The following is a 17,400-nucleotide window of genomic DNA, read 5'->3' as shown; positions in this document are numbered from 1 at the left end:
TAATTTGTCGATTATCATTGTAATTCTATTCCTTATATAGGGGTCAAATTGAGGATGTTGCACAAGCATTGTTCAAGAGTAAGTCCATCAAGTTCATAGCTTGTTATGTCGACGGTTTTTTCTCATCAGTAGAGCATCGCCCCAAGACCACTGTTGTTGTAATTTGAAATGGTTACTTCATTGCTCTACAATGTTGATTGTGCACAGAGATTGATCGAGTTGCTTAGTGCTATGATGGTTGGCTCTTGTTAGGAGCAACCCAACATGTTCGAGAGTCAATTTGGAATATCCCAAAGATTGCTCATCAAGATTACATAATAGGAATGGAGTTTTATTTTAGTAGGATGCTGAAAATGAAGAAATATAAATAAGAATTAGTCTTATTTAGGAAGAATATCAGGATATAATTATAGGGAATGCCTAAATTAAAGGAATTCAATAAATCATGAAAGTTTTTAATTGAAATGTGATTACCAATTAGCCAGGATTCCTAATTTGCGTGGAGGTCTACCACTATAAATAGAAGGATTGGATGGAGATTTAAAGAACACTTGAAAATACTCAAGAAAGATCACAAGAGTCTTCAACAACGTGAGTAAACATGAGAGTTCATGAGATTTTTTCAATGGAGGATATGTTTTGTGACAATTGTGAGGATTTATTGTGAGAGAAACACCATTGGAGTGTTAATTATAATCCTTTGATTATAGTGGAGGGTTTCTGGATTAACGTCTTGTGGTTTTTCCCATCTTGAGTTTTCCACATGAAAAATTTTCTATTGTGTCGTTCTTCTTTTCTCTCATTTGCTATGTTATTTATGTTTTGCATATTGTGCAATTCTGATAGTTAGAAATTTGCTGCGATTGATTTCATTTTGACTTAATTTATAGCAAGTGGTATCAGAGGTAGATTGTAAAATATGTCAAAAGACAAGGTCAACATGATTATGCTCATAGCTACAAATTATGTAATATGAAGGTGCAAGACGGAGGATCATTTCTATATCAAAGGCTTGCAAAGGCCAACAAGACAAGAATGCCCCCAAAGGGCATAATAAAGACTTTGGCATCATATTTCAATTCGGTAAAAGATGGAGAGGAAAAAAATGATTCCTCAAAAGCCTCAATAATAGCAGTAGAAGAAGAGGAGGAGGAGGAGGATGAGTGGACTATCCTCAACAAAAGATGTGTTGGCACTATTAGAAGGTGGCTCGATCAAAGCAGCTTTAAAACCTTCACTCAAGAAGACAATGCTTATGACAAGTGGAGAAATCTGGAGTGGACATACACAATGAATACATTTTAAAACATAGCAAGCCTAATAAAGAAAGTGTCGTGTATGGAGTACAAAGATGGAATGAGTCTCTAAATACATGGGCACTATATGAGATCTAGTGAACCAAATCAATGCAATTGGGAGGATGATCACTCCAACATTGCATACACACTTCCTAACAGGTTCTATGCCAAAAAGCAGGGACACCTTAGTTGTGTTTATGCATAATTCCACACTCGATGGAGCATTGACTATGGAGTTAGTGAAGGATAAACTGTTAAGTGAAAAGCAAAGGTGCAAGGATGAAAAGTACTATAACCATGGTGTAAGAACTCTTCTTATCAATAAACAAGAGAAGAAAGTAGATCGTGGGAGGAGCAAAAGTTATGGACCTAAAGGTCGTTCAACATCAAGGCCAAGGGTTGAGAAGAGAGCTTGTTTTCATTGTGGAAAAATTGAACATCTCATTAAAGATTATCAATTAAAGGTAGCCAAACTGAAAGTTGAAGCATCGGTTGCAAATGTCACTATAGTTTATGAAGACACAAGGAATATCCGTACTGATGAAAGCATCAACTTAACATGCCAAGACATCACTTGGCTAGTTGATTATGGAGCCTCCTTTCATGTAATCCCCAAGAGAGAAATTTTCTCTTCATATACAACTAGAGACTTCGGTCTCATGAAGATGGGTAATGATGGCTCATCGAAGATTGTTGACATAGGAAATGTTAAGATCAAGACCAACAATGGATGCAAGCTGATCTTGAAAGAGGTAAGACATGTCCCTTATATTCGCCTTAACCTTATCTCCGTAGGAAAGCTAGATGATGACGATTATGTGAGTCACTTCTGTGAAAGTAAACAAGGGCAGCTTGGTGATAGCAAGAGGAGTAAAAAACGTATCACTCTATACAAGTGAAACTATGTGGCAGAGATGTTAATGTAGTAAGGGAGATATCTACCAAGTTTTGGCACAAAAGGCTTAGACATATGGGTGAGAATGGAATGAAGGTTCTCACATCAAAGAATTTACTCTAAACAATAAAAGGTACCTATATAAACCCTTGTGAAGATTGTATTCTAGGGAAAAATAATAGAGTTGCCTTTAAATATATTTTACAATTGAAAAAAGCTAATCGACTTGATTTGTTATGTACTAGTGTTTGTGTTATGATTTTGAGAACTACCCGTGGTGCTTCCTATTATGTTACCTTATTAGATGACTTCTCAAGGAAGGTGTGGGCCACCGCATTTAAGATGAAGGATCAAGTTCTTGATACCTTCAAGGATTTACATGTAAAACTAGAAAGGGAGACTGACAGAAAATTGAAGTGTGTGAGGACTGACAATGACAGGGAATACCTAGGGCCATTTGAGGATTACTGCAGAGTTCATGGCATAAGGCTCGAGAAAATAGTGCCTAAGACACCACAGCACGATGGCGTTGTCAAGAGGATGAATTGGACAACATGTGAGAGAATAAGGTGTATGCTCTTCCATGCGAAGTTGCCAAACTCATTTTAGGGGGAGGCAATGAGGACGGCGATGAACTTGATAAATCTATCACATTCGATTCCACTCAAGGGAGAGACACCACAAAGTGTATATAATAGTAAGAGTTCATTTTACAGTCACGTGAGAGTGTTTGATTGCAAGGCATTCGCACACATATCAAGAGATAAATGAGTCAAGCATGATGGAAAAGCCAAGGAATGCATATTCTTGGGATATGCTCACAAGGCCTTTGGCTACAAATTGTGGGATCCTGAAAGCAAGAAGGTGTTCAAAAGCCAAGATGTGGTGTTCCTTGAAGATCAAACTATCAAAGACCTCAAGAACCACGAAGAATCTCAAAGTGTGGAGAAAGAATTAATAGACTTGGAGAAGAATTAATAGACTTGGAGCCCTAGGCTCATTAGAAAATTCTATTGGTGAGGGAGTACATGAAGATGCCGAGAATGATTTGGGTCAACGAGCACAAACTAAGACTATAGCTAACGATGAGGCTGCAGAAGGAGTTGAGGTCAAGACTAATAATGAAGATGGTGGAGATATAGTTGTTGATAATGAGGTTAAGGAGGAAAAAATTGATATCGATGATGTTCCTCAAGAGCAACCAAGGAGATCAATAAGAGAGGCAGCCTAACAAAAAATCCTCTCAAACGAGTATGTGTTTCTCACTGGTGGAGGAGAATCAGAGAATTTCCAAGAAGTGGAAATTGATACCCACAAGAATGAATGGATGAAGATAATGCAAGAAGAGATCAAATCCTTGTGTGGTAATCATACCTATAATTTGGTGAAGTTACCAAAGAGTCGGTTACAATGCAAGATTGGTGGTGAACGGTTTCAGTTAGCATAAGGGAGTTTATTATTAGGAGATTTTCTCTCTTGTTATAAATATGTCATCTATTCGAGTAGTTTTTAATTTGACAGTAACCTTGAACTTAGAAGTCGAGCAACTTGATGTTAAAACGACATTCTTACATGGTGATCTTGATAAGGAGATATGTATGGAGCAGCTCCATGGTTTTGTGACCAAAGGTAAGGAAAATCTTGTATACAGGTTGAAAAAGACTCTCCACGGGCTCAAACAAGCTCCAAGGCAATGGTTCAAGAAGTTTGATTCATTCATGGAGAGGAATGAATACAAGAAGACGACGAGAGATCATTGTGTGATTCTTTTATTATTCATTGATGATATGTTAATTATGGGGCATGATGTTGGGAAAATCATAAAAGTCAAGGACGAGTTGAGTAAGGAATTTGCCATGAAGAACCTTGGACCGGCAATGTAAATACTTGGGATGAGGATATCGTGCGATAGAGCTTATGGAAATTATGATTATCCCAAGAGAGATATGTACAGAAAGTTGTGCAAAGATTCAACATGAGCAACGTCAAAGCAACCAACTCACCTTTGGCTAGTCATTTTCATCTAAGCACGATGCAATGTCTCCCGAGTGAAAGGGAGAAGGAAGAGATGATGAAAATTCCTTATACCTCTGCTGTTGAAAGTTTCATGTATGCAATGGTGTGCACACAACTAGATATTGAGTATGCTATTGGAATTGTTAGCCAATACATGTCAAATCTCAATAAACAACATTAGGTTGTCAAGAGAATACTTAGGTATCTTTAAGGTGTATGTAGTTTGTGTTTGTGTTTTGGTGATGGAAATATGATACGCGAGGGGTTCATCGATGCAGACATTGTGGGAGATGTAGATTCTAGGCGATCTACGTTTGATTATTTAATGAATTTTGTTGTCTTTTGGCAATCAAGATTGTAAAAGTGTGTTGCACTGTTCACAACAAAGGCTGAATACATAGCTGCCACTGAAGCTAGCAAAGAGATGTTATGGATGAAGAGATGTTTGCAAGAGTTGGGCTAGAAGCAAGATGAGTATGTTGTGCATTGCTATAGCCAAAGCGCTATTCATCTCAGTAAAAATTCTACATTTCATTTGGGGACAAAGCAAATTAATATTAGGTATCATTAGATACGAGAAGTGTTGGAAAAGAAGCAATTGATGCTTGGGAAGATTCACACGAAACAAAAATGGTGCCGATATGTTGACCAAGTCTCTACCTACGAAGAAACTAAAATTGTGTAGGAAGGAGGTCGGCTTATCAAAGTGATAAGAATGTTTAATACCCTCCATGACAGGCTTGGAGGAGATTTGTTGGGAGCAGCCCAACACGTTTGGGAGTCAATTTGGAATATCCTGAAGATTGCTTATCAAGATTACATAATAGGAAGGCAATCTTATTATGGTAGGACATGAAAAAAAAATGCCAGAATATAATTCTAGAGAATGACTAAATTAGAGGAATTCAATGAATCGGGAAAGTTTCTAACTAGGAGGTGATTACCAATCAGGCAAGATTCTTAATTTGGGTGGAGGTCTACCACTCTAAATAGAAGGATTGGATGGAAATTTAAAGAGCACCAGAAAATACTTCAAGAGAGATTACAAAAGTCTTCAACAACGTAAGTAAACACGAGAGTTCTTAAGAGTTTTTAAGAGATGATGTGTTTTGTGATAGTTGTGAGGACTTATTGTGAGATAAACATTGTCGGAGTGTTAATTGTAACCCTTGGATTATAGCCTAGATTAGCTTCCCGTGATTTTTCCCATCTTGGGTTTTCCACATAAAAAATTTCGGGTGTGTCGTTCTTTTTTCTCATCTGTGGTGTTATTTACATTCTGCATTACACAATTCTGATAGTTGTAATTCCGCTCCAATTGATTGCGATCCGACTTAATTTACAATAGCTTTTTCTCTCTAACGACCCATCACCCTCTTTTTCTCCCACAAGAATTCCTTGCATAAATGTGGCCGAAAATAGTGAAAGAAAATGTATTAGGTCTTGCCATCTTCGTTCGCAAAGAAGATATCCCGAAGATGTAGCTGTGTTAACATGGTGGGATCACTGAAGAAAGAAATAATTCATGGCTAGTCCAGCGATGACTTCGTATTAGGAATTGCAGCAGCATGGAAAATAGATTCCTAATCATCCTAATTGGGTGGTCTGCGTGACGCTTAGAGGCTTAAGAGGGTTGTTCTTCATGTCAAATGAAGGTAATTTAGATGAAGACTCCTAAAAGGGTAAGTAATGAGGAAATCAATCGAGTCAGGACATGAAAAGTAAAGTTCATGCGGATGGTCGCATACTTGCTCTGTATGTAATATGGCTTTGTGTTGACAAGGAATGAGCAGTGCACATGTTGGTTGACTTGCCCGCTATGTTTCGTCCTATCCACTGCATTACGACCGAAGGGATGTTCAAAATTGTTGTGCTGGCTTGAATTTTCAATTTTAAGCAGCTTCTCCTCTGTGTTTACCGACTGTGCGAGGCTAACCGACTGTTTATTTATGGTTGCAATTTATCAATGAAGATTGCGCATACTTTGTCACAAAAGGAAGCTGAACAAACTCTCAGATGCATTATATTATTTCCGTATCTCTTCATTCTTCGTGCGTATGAGTCACATAGCAATAGAGAAGTGCATCCTTTTGGACCCCATCTCATGCACATAATGTGCGGGTTTCAAACTATAATCTACGAAAGTTTGCAAATATTTTTAAATTGTTTAGAAACTGTAGAGGGCACACCTCTGGAAGAAAAGCAGTAGAATTGGCAGTGTAAACCTTCTAACAGATATCGGTTAGAACGAAGAGGACAACTTAGCCGATGGTGGTGAGTACCTTCTGGCATATTGTCTTGCTTTTATTATTTATTGTTGTCTGGAATGAACTCAACACTTGTAGGAGCTTGAGCTTTTAGACTGTCTGCTAGCTTCCAAGACAATACGGCTGATAACCATCCACTGTCCCTAATGCAGTCGCAATCTGATTCACAGTGCTTAATCAGATCTTTTGTGGAACAAAAATAACCTTGATATAAAATATAATCTTCAAAATAATTGAGTTGGAAAATTTACCCCAGATGGGTTGCTTCTAGACGGGCTTCTTTACTCTGAGGCTGTGGCTGGCTTAGCCGGAGGTTTGAAGGTGCAAACACATCATGTACTATGGCCCTATCCAATGGTTCATGGGAATATTGGTTACCTTCATTGACATCCCTTGCTTTGTGAATCTATGGATTAGGAAATTTGTCAGTAAAATAACAGATGAGTAATGATTTGATTCTGGTTTAAGTAGATGTAATAGATGCCCTTGTCATCTGAACTAATACCTTCTTTCTCAATGCATTATTTTCCTGGAGGAGGAGATTTATCTTCTGATGCAGCTCTATGTTTTCCTGATGCATCGCGTTTCCCTGGAATGAATTAAGCTTTTGTGAGTCACTTGATGGTTGATAACCATACCATTGGAATGAAGTCGCCAGTTTGTGAAAACCTTAAGGTTCAGCTCTTCTATCTCGTCAGAGAAAATTTGCTTCTGCTGAGAAAGAATTACCAGAATTATTCCTTGCATATATTGAGGAAGTGGTGTGTCTTTTGCTGGATTTGGTAATAATACAGAAACAAAGTTTGACAGTTTGAGGCAGATATTCAGCTAGTACCTTTTTGGCACGGACAACCTCTAGGCTCATCTCCAGTTGTTTTTCTAGATTATGCAGATCTTTGACACTGAGGCCAGAGAGTTGTTCTCCCATCAATTGCCTGCATGCGTCAGATTGAAGAGACAATATCATGCCTAGACTCAAAAACTTATCTATTTCTTGACTCAGTTTGAAGACCTTCTCATGTCTCTTGATGCTTGACATTCTGATAGCATATCATATCATGAGGCATCCAATACTCTTTCCAATCCATTAGTTAAGAGAATAGACATTCTTCTAATGTATAATTTGCCACATTATCAAATCTAGAAGCTGTCATGATGAGTTGCTTTAGCAATTCTGAAACGACTTTGCTGATTTTATCAATGAAATTAGTCATTTTTAAAGTTTTGGACCCAGTCTAGCTTCCCAAGATTGTTGAAACTCGAGGAAACATTCTGAATTTCTATTTTCTGGCAGCTCAGCCAAAATATTTCAGAAAGTATACTCAAAATGTGATAGTTTCCGGATTTCTTTGTCCTGGCAGCTCATCCAAAATAAATAGAAGTACACCCCTAATGTGATAGTTTGAAAATTAATCCCTGAATTTATTGTCCCGTCTCCCAATAAAAAACTTGTTGGGCCTAATTGACGAACACGTTGTTCACGGACAAAGAAGATCCATTAGATTGCAACAAACAATACTTTATGCTACCTCCGCCTGGACATTAGTAGCTCTCCTGAAACATTGACACCAAGTAGATAGAATATGCTTGGCTGAGTGATTATGCTTAATGATTATAAGAGAAGTAGTTGCCTTCTTTGGTTATGAAATAATTGCTGTGTTGCACTATTTGCCCACGGTTTCACCAGCTCTATGCAAGGATTCTCACTGCACATGATTGACAAGATGACATATACATACATACATACATACATATATATATATATATATATTTCTCTCATTGGACATCGATAAACTGCGGACGTATTTTCCTAGACTAGACATTACATGAGGGTAATTGGCTGATACATTACAAACAACACTCTCTTTTTTTTGGCTCTGAGTGGAGTTAATTATATGGATTCTTCGACACCAAAAAGATATGCACTTTTTGAAAACTGATTCTTGATATTCCTCAATCTACAAGATGATAATTTTAACAAATGCTAACAGTTGGAATAGAAATTCTAAGTCGGGTAAGCATGCTAAATATTATTCAGTGAGATAATTGGAAGAGTCCTCAATCCTTGAGGAAATCCACTTCTACACGATTCATGTACATTTCTCCAAAAACTCAAGACCAAGAGGAAAATTACTGTACCTGTAACGCTCTTGCAGTTGCTGTAGCTGTTGTCTTAAGCTTGTGACTTCTCTTTGGCAATGCTGGGAACATCATAGAAGTAGCAAAACAGAAAAGTTGATGAACGGAAAGGCATTGATGTGGTGCATGTTTAACAATGGGATAGTTCTGAAAGCGTTACATGGATTTCAATGGCCATGATGACTGATGAGGACTGATGGAACAGGTGAGCCTAGGAGTAAGTAGACTAGTACAACTGCAGCTGGGATCTGTAAGGTAAGAACCTGCCTATGATATATTTCTAATGGATGCTTTATAGCTATTTTACTACTAAGTAAAAGTTTTGGAGATTCCATTGGAGGTGGTGAGCTATCATGAAAGCATACGGAAGTGAGTTTTTTTCCATTGAGTGCTGATTAAATTAACTGTGACAGTTTCTACCAAATTGAATTTGGTGTTTGATCGGGGAAGCATTTGCGGCAAGTAGGGTCTTCGACATTCTCTGATGACCCCTGCTGCACTGCTCTTGCAGTCTATTTTTTGTGTATTTTTCTTGTTTGTATTCAGTTAGATATCTAGTCTTGAAGCCATGCATTATGGGGATGTCATCATTATGCACGGATTAGTTGGTGAAGAATCCTGGCCGAAGTTTCTCAGCTTGAATAATGACTTTCAAGTGAGTTAATCCCATTCCCTTCCATCCTAACGTTCAGACTCCATGTTTATTAAATAGGCCTAGGGTTAAAAAAATAATTTCGGTTGTTAGAGTAATCAGACATTAAATCACACCTTCATTTAATAGTTTAAGTTTTTAGAATAGTTATCAGTGATTCCATAAATTCTCACATGATATTAGAGTAAGAGGTCCTAAATTCAAATCTCTTCAAACTCTATTTGCCACCCAAATTATGTATTAAGCTTAGACTAAAGTCCAGCTTACAAGTGATGGGGAGTGTTAAAGTAATTAAATACTAAACCATACATTTATCTAATAGCTTAAACTTTTAAAACAATTGACAATGATTCCACAAATTTTCACATGGTATCAAAGTAGGATATCATGAGTTAAAATCTCTCTAGCTCCTATTTACTTCCCAAATTATATATTTCCATGCTAGAGTCCAGCTGAGGAGTGAGGGCGAGTATTAGAGCAATTAAATGTTAAATCACTCCTTCATCGAATAGCAAAAGGTAGATTGAGATCTTATTTGGTAGATTCTGTGGTTAAACACATTTTAAACAACAATACTATATTTAGCTATAGAGATCTTATTTGGTAGTGTACTTGGTTAAGCACATTTTAAACAACAATACTACGTTTAGCTTTTGTGGAACTATTTGTAAGGACTGGACTGTTATATCTCCAATTGTTGCGGCAAATGTCATTTTTTGGCTACATTAGTTGCTATGTTCTTCTAAGGAAAGATTTATTTTAGGCTACATTTCACAAAAACTTTCTTGCCACTTTCTGGGATAGTCAAAGTTTTATATGCAGCTAATCTTTAGTTTTACTGCCAAAACATGTTCACATTAGGTAAAATATTTCTCATGCATTTTTTGCTTGTTAAAATGATAAAGTGAGACATTATGACAGTGAAGCGTGGTATTATGCAGGTGCACTTTTACAGCTAGAGTGTGAAATTGCTAATAGAATGACCAAGTTTTCAGAGGATGCTGATGCCATTTTTGCGTAAAATGAGTCCTTTGAAAGTCAAAGACATCTATAGCTTCCATGAAAACTAGAAAAAGAGGAGGTCGTTTCAGATTCTTACCATGATTTCTGAAGCTGGATTAAGTAGTTGGTGGCCTTCCTCCCTTAACTCCCTGTAACGTTGTAGCACCGACTGCATGCTGCGAAATTGAACTTTATAGATAGACTTATACATTTCATTGTTGTAGTACTTTATGTGGTATTACTTCTAAAATTGTAAAATGAATGCACAAACAACTTGAGGTTTATCTGCGTAGTGCAAATGCGCAAGTCCCCTCCTGTCAACTCCAAAATCCTCGTCAACTCTTGAAATATCTATTGAAAGTTGTTACCATTATTACTAAAATCACCAATGAAGTGTGTGAGACTTGTGGATTTTCCCTAAGGTTGTACCCGTCAAGGTCTGTCATTTCAGGGGACTGTTGAACTTTTTTGGATACTGAAATTCCAAGAAGAAGGTTACTGAAAAACATGTGGAATGGAGGTCATTTTCGAATTAATTCAACATTTCATTGAATCTCAAATGGGGAGAATCTAATGTACTGGTAGAGGCGTTGAGTTGAGCAAGAGATCCCCATTTTTAAGTATGTTGAGCACTCGTGTTGAGCACTCGTGTTTTAAGGTTTGAAGAGCTAAAAAATGAGTTACCCATTGATCCTTATGGTCACTAGGTTGCATGGTGATTGTTTATTTGAAGTCAAGACATTTGAACAAGGATAAAACCATTAAACTGATGGCCAGATTGTCATTTTGGCCGATGTACCAAGACCTGGTGAGAGTCTTGTCTTGTCAATTTGGGAGGAACACTCAAACACAGTTTAATACCTGCATTCAGCAATACCAGAAGCCCGTTTGATTCATTTGATAATGGATTTCATGTCAGCACTTCCATAGCCAACAGAGGCTTTGATTCTCTTTCTTGTTTTAGTGGATTGACTGTTCGGAATAAGGCATACTTGATGACGTTGAGTTGTTCTTTTCAGAAGTTGAAAGGCCACATGGTATTCTGACTCGCTGATAAACATGGTAAACTCATAGGCCAATGTTGGACTTCATGGAGGAGATTCAGCATTTATTTTAGACAGAAATGGTCAACAAAAGCTCTGGTAATATGATGGGGTTTATCATTGGGAAAAAAATGAAGAGTTGGGATCATTTGCTCAAATTTGCCTACAAGTTAGTGAATGGAAGCATAAAGAAGACCCTAGTGGAAGCATATACTTTGGTCGATCCTCATCGTCTGCTTGATCTTGTTCTATTTTTCACAAGAGGCTATAGTAAGCGATGATGTTAAGGCTTTTGCAGAACATATTTAAATGGTCTATGAGGAGGTAATAGCAACAGTAAAGGCTAAAACAATTTTAAGGAGGGACACTCGGTACATGTTCATATAAAGCGAACATGACAAACTTAAGTCGACGAAGTTTGGACCTTTTAAAAAGCTTTGCTTATCTTGTAGAGGTACAATTCGAGTTACAGACTAGCCTAATTAGAATGTTTCTGGTTCACATGGTCTTGAGCACTTTGATTAGGGGTGAGCAACCAAACCAATTCTACCAAGGAACCAAATCAAATCAGCCGAGAAACAAGTTCGGGAACCAGTTTCCGTTGGAACTGTTTCGAGAGTAGGTTCCAAATTTTAGGAACAAGTTATAATCGGTCTAGGAATAGGTTCTAAGTGAATACCCACCTAAGAACCGGATCAGACCGCATTGTTTTGGACTGGTTTTGGAACTAGATTTATAAACTAAAAACCAAGATCCTAATTTCTTTTTCCCCTAAATTCTAACATCATCACTCCTTCGTATTTTGTCCTTTTTCGGAACTTCTCACCAATCTTTCATCTTCCCCTAAATTTATATATATGAATGGAGAATGGAGTTTTATAATTTGTGTTTCATGTTACATTTTCGAACTGTTTATTATTTATAATATTACATGATTACATATTCATCTCGTGGATTATTTTTTTTGGTGGATAAGGATTTATGTTGTTCATCTTTTACTTTGGATCATTTTGTTACTCATAATCTCATATGATTTCGCTACAAAAATTAAACCAAAAAAAAAGGAAAAAGAAAAAACGAAAGAAAGAAAATAGGCTCTTGGGTTGACCCTAAGACCGGACCGGAATAAACAAGGTAGGTTTCAAAACCAGTTCAACCAAACATGGTAAGTTCTAGGGTCCAAAAACGAGGAACCAATTATAACATTGTAGGTTCCACGTTCCAAGTAAGGAACTTACCCACCTTAGAACCGATCACCCCTAACTTTGACAAAAAGGTTGCTACAGTTGAAGATGAAGTTAGGAACTACCGAAAAACTCTAAAGGTGCTTGAAATAGTTAGTCAATAAAAAATATTTTTATTATTGATAATAATTTATGTCTAAACATGTTCTTGGATTGTGAAAACATTTTTTATTCATTCATTTTACAAACAATGTAAAAGATCATTTTTAAGAAAATATTTTCAAAATCATTCCTTTTCCACTAAACAAAAAATGGAGTCTAAAGTCATTTTCTTTTTCTCGGAACCCTAGAATATCAAATTGCTGTGGTAGCTTCAGTTTTTCTAATTCTAGCCTTGTTTTCTTGTTTTTTTTTTTACCATGTTTACATCCCCAACTACATAAAAATGATACATATACATTAACATAGGGCCAATTTTATCGGATTTTATTTTCAACTGGTAATAGAGCAATAAGCCATGTATTTCGACATCTCCATACCGTTTATTTTGCTCTTTCATTATCAATTTCCATGATTTAATATCAAGGTAAATTTAGCTTATGCACAGGTGGAATGTCATTGTGTTGGAAAATTCAACCACGCCTTACTTAACAGCTTGAACTTTAGATCGGTTAGCATTAACGTAAACAGCAAAATAAATCCCTACCTTTGACCTTTTCGAAATAGTATCAAATCTATCGATCCCTCAAGTAAACTCCCTCGATCCCAAAACTATTTTAGTTATGTTTTTATCCTTTCAGCATTCTATGTTTCCAACTTTGAAAGTTAATGTTGTGCTTGCGTAGTGTTCTGTTTCAGTGTAACAAAACTAAATTTTATTTATTTTCCATAGCGTTTAATTGTTGAACATGGTGATTATTGACATCCAACACATGCTACGATCATCTAGATTCCTAACCTCATATATTCATATAAGAAATGTGATATGAAACTAATGAAATCAATAAAAGAGTTATGTATCATGCGTTCATAATTTCCATCTCATTCTGAAAAATTGGTATATGAAATAGTATCACTCGCTTAAAGGGGAATCATGTAAAACCAAATTCTAGTCATCCTACTTTTAAAAATATATATATACTATCTTTTAGAATTTAAATTTACAGATTATGAAATAAAATCCATCAATTTTATATATTCTAATGTCATTAGAAAAGGCTAAACAACAACAACAATACAACTATTGGATAAAGCTTGAATGTGGTCTCTCCACATAGCACAATTTATAAAAACAAAACAATTAGGCTTTGACATTTCATGCTGATTAGGATTTATATTGATGATAAAGTTAAGGGGTTTGTATTTCTATCATTATGTCTATAGTTTTTTTTTTTTTATAAGAAGTCATAGCACGCAATTCGCATTATGAGTGGCTTCATGGCACATCACTCGTCTTTATATTCCGCCGCTTTTTATCACACTAATAATCTCTATATATAGCTAATATTTTGAAAAAAAAAATTTATTTTTTCAAAATGTGACGTCGAAAACACAATTAATGGAGAGAGATGGTTTGAGTTAAGGAATGACAATTTCCATACAAAGATAAGTTAACAAGTGAAGAATGGGAAGGCGGTCATATACAAAAGAGACTGAAGATTTTTATGTTTTTTTCTTTAAAAAAAAAATTGTTTATGTTTATCCGGTTAAAAATAAAAATTAAACTTGAAAAGTAGTGAGAGACACCAAAAGGTGATCTCTCACTTAATAGCGTTATTAGCATCGTGCATGCGTGCCAAATTACAGTGAAGACAAACAAAAGCATCTTATGCTTCTGTTGGAGACATTAATTTTTTTCATACCATTGCCCTATTGAAAAACAACTCATGCAATGCAAACCTTTTAATAAATTTGATATATAGACTAAATCTTAATTTCCTTGTTGTTTACACACTATTCTAACCTCATTCAGCAACATAGCATGAAATTAATTAGGGCTCAAATATAAATTGTTCCAGGAGGACACCGAACTAAAAAATAAAGTTGGTTTTGTACATATTAGATATTCTTGTATAGTTTTGGAAGAATCACGTTGGGAATTTAGGGTTTCGACTATAAGAGAGTCTATCTATGTCAATGTTTCAAAAACATATATGTGCTCTCTTTAGCTTCCTATAGTCTTTTTTGTTTGAGAAAGTAGATTCACTATCAAATATTAACATACTCATCCTGAAATTATATACTTTTGTTATTAACGTATGTTCATGTTTTGGTGAGGATCTATTGCAATATATTTTTGGTTATCTTTGCAAGAAGTTAATCTAGAGCTTGCGTAGAATAGAAAAGAATGAGTTTGAGGGAAGGAACTGAAAGAAGCCAACAGAAAATAGTCAAAGGAAATTGTTCAGCATAGAATAGAAGATAATGAGTTTGAGGGAAGGAAAGATGAGGAAGAGATCTAACCTAGAGCTCGCAAAATCGTAAAGCTTTCCAGTGCAAGAGAAGACGATGACTCCCACCTCGGCGTCGCAGAGTATGGCAAGCTCCCTTGCCTTCTTGAGTAACCCTTTCCTTCTCTTCGAGAAAGTGACTTGCCTGCTCGTGGAATCATCGATTCTTTTTATCACGATCTTTCCTCTTCCCATTTTCAACTGCCCTTCCTCTTTCGGCGCTTAGGGTTTTTTGCCCTCTCTATCTGTCAGATCTATGACTACACTTTGGCGCATTGGGTTTCACGCATCAAGATGCTTTACATACTTGTGGCCAGAACCGGGCCCATGAAATTTATGATTCTAGCTTAAGAATACGCAGCATGCGCCTATTAATATAAAAGGGAAACCCAAAGATTGGGTAGATTCTCTTCACCCTAAAGAGCGGTCAGTTCATTGACCCTAGACATAAAAGGTTAATTCTCCCACTCACCCGTCGATGCACACTCGCGCGAGTACGATCTTAGCTGACACTCTCCTTCCGAGAGGCCCATCTTTCACGGGCGGCGTGAGGAACTCGGCATTGGATACGTGTCAGTCAAATGAGGAGAGTAGAGGTTTTGTACTCGAGAGGCAGAGGGAAGAGAAAACCTCGTACTCTGGGACAGTTGGCTCGAGGCTCTCGGGGTCCTGTGAATTTGGACAGCGCCGTTATCGTATAATCAATTGCCACACATGTATTACTTTTGTTTCGCACTCTCAAATAAATTCCTTTTTCAAGAGGGATGCTCATGTGGCGTCTCAACGCGTCAGGGCTGGCGTCCCAATACGTCAAGGCTGGCGTCTCAGCGCGCGTCCCAACACATCCCGCACGTCAAGGCTGGCGTTTCAGCACGTCACAGCTAACATATTTATCTAATTCTTTCCATTTTTGAGGCATACGAAGCATATTTAGATTAATAATAATCACAGACAAATGAAATTAAAAGAATGCATTGGCAATCTAGGTTAGGTATATTGGGGACAAAAAATGCTCCTACCCCATACTATGCCAAAAGTCCATTAACTGTACTACTCCGACTATGATACTGTCTATCTACACGACCACCTACAGGTCCAATTCCCACTACTTGGCCTCTCTAGAAAATGCCATCCTCATCCTCCGGGCCCTTGTCCTACTCGACCCTGCTATTTCCATTGTCGTTACCATCTGGAAGTGAAAGTGGTCCCACTAGATGCCCGTTGACCCAGGTTTAGATGGCGATGAACCCAATCAACACCAGGCCCAATGGGAGGCCAGCATTTGCCATCGGTATAGCAATGATTCCAATGAAGGTGACTTTGGGGAAGTCAAGGTTGTTCAACTCCATCTGGTGCCACATGAAATCTATCGAGGCACCATAGAGGGTTGTGGGTGACACAAGTCGCAGAGGCATATTTACTGGTTTGGAAAAAGATAAGCCACCAAAAGTGAGCATAAAACTCAGCAAACAAATTACTACCCAATCTGCACTACATATGTCAATAATTGCATATACAAGGAAGTTTAGACATGAAAAGACAAAAAATCATTATGATATCAACTTGCTTGAAAGCTTTTCTAAAATTGGAAGAAGAAGTAGAAAACATTTCCTTTGAAAAAAACTTAAATGAAATCTGAAAATGCCAAAGATCATCTTTCCTAGGAATTAGCTGTCGTCATGTGGAAATCTGGTCGCGTTTTCTTGCTGCGTGACTAAACGCGGTACAACGTGCCAGCTGTGGAGACGTGGCCGTGAACGGAGAATTGAGTGGTGTGGCTCGTTGAAGGCTGGATGCGGCGGCTGGATGACGATGACGAGGTGCGAAGGGGTGTCGCCGAGAGCGAGGTGGTGTGACCCGATCGGCTGAGGTGTCGGAGTAGCGATGGTGCAGTGGATATGATGGGTTGGCACGGTTGACAAGATGTGGCGAGGACGCGGATGGTGTTGGTCCGGTGACAAGCTTGGCGGCATGGCAACGCCTATCAAGCATTCGAAGCTCATCATCTGGTCAAGCGAAAACCCGAATGTCACAACTCATCTATTATCACGCATGCCCTTTCAGAAACTTTTGGATTATATATTCATCACCAGTGTTTTGGGAGTTAACTCCACTTGCACCATAACCTTTGACATCTTTTCTATGTCCGATCATCACCTCGGCGGCCTCATTGCCATCGTCTTCACAAGGGGCTCGAGATCACGCTCGTCACCTTTATGACGGAAGACAAAAGAGATATCATCATTTTTTTTAGGTTGGTTAATTATATCTGATGGTGTGGGGAGAGAGAGAGAGAGAGAGAGAGAGAGGGATCCGGTGGCTGTGCACCGTCCATGGAGCGATGCCCCGACGATGGCGATGGCTGAATAGGCAAAGGTGATTGGTCGTGGCGGCTGTCCAAGTCGTGGCGTCATCACCATTGTTGGCCTAGGGTTAGCAGATAAGAGATCAAGA

General features: G+C 37.7%; 1 protein-coding gene across 1 annotated transcript; it reads right to left on the bottom strand.

The window, feature by feature from the left end:
• Positions 1-6,619: 6,619 nt before the first annotated feature.
• Positions 6,620-15,213, bottom strand: LOC104452946 (MADS-box transcription factor 23). Its single transcript, XM_039317599.1, has 8 exons — positions 14,960-15,213; positions 10,367-10,445; positions 8,616-8,677; positions 7,312-7,411; positions 7,146-7,190; positions 6,982-7,065; positions 6,728-6,882; positions 6,620-6,635 (listed from the first exon to the last, which is right to left on the bottom strand). Exons 1-8 carry the CDS (start codon positions 15,139-15,141, stop codon positions 6,620-6,622), a joined length of 723 nt encoding a protein of 240 aa, XP_039173533.1. The 5' UTR covers positions 15,142-15,213.
• Positions 15,214-17,400: the final 2,187 nt, after the last annotated feature.

Source organism: Eucalyptus grandis, chromosome 7 (assembly GCF_016545825.1).
Source record: "Eucalyptus grandis isolate ANBG69807.140 chromosome 7, ASM1654582v1, whole genome shotgun sequence".
NCBI classification, from domain to species: domain Eukaryota; kingdom Viridiplantae; phylum Streptophyta; class Magnoliopsida; order Myrtales; family Myrtaceae; genus Eucalyptus; species Eucalyptus grandis.
The sequence above is the reverse complement of the archived record's forward strand: the minus strand, read 5'-3'. Positions and strand labels throughout refer to the sequence as shown.

Coding starts and splice junctions, on each gene's coding strand:
- LOC104452946 (XM_039317599.1), bottom strand. CDS start 15,141: ATGGGAAGAGGAAAGATCGTGATAAAAAGAATCGATGATTCCACGAGC. Junction 7,066..7,145: donor TAGAAGAGCTGAACCTTAAG/GTTTTCACAAAC, acceptor AATTCATTCCAG/GGAAACGCGATGCATCAGGA. Junction 6,883..6,981: donor ATAATGCATTGAGAAAGAAG/GTATTAGTTCAG, acceptor CCTAATCCATAG/ATTCACAAAGCAAGGGATGT.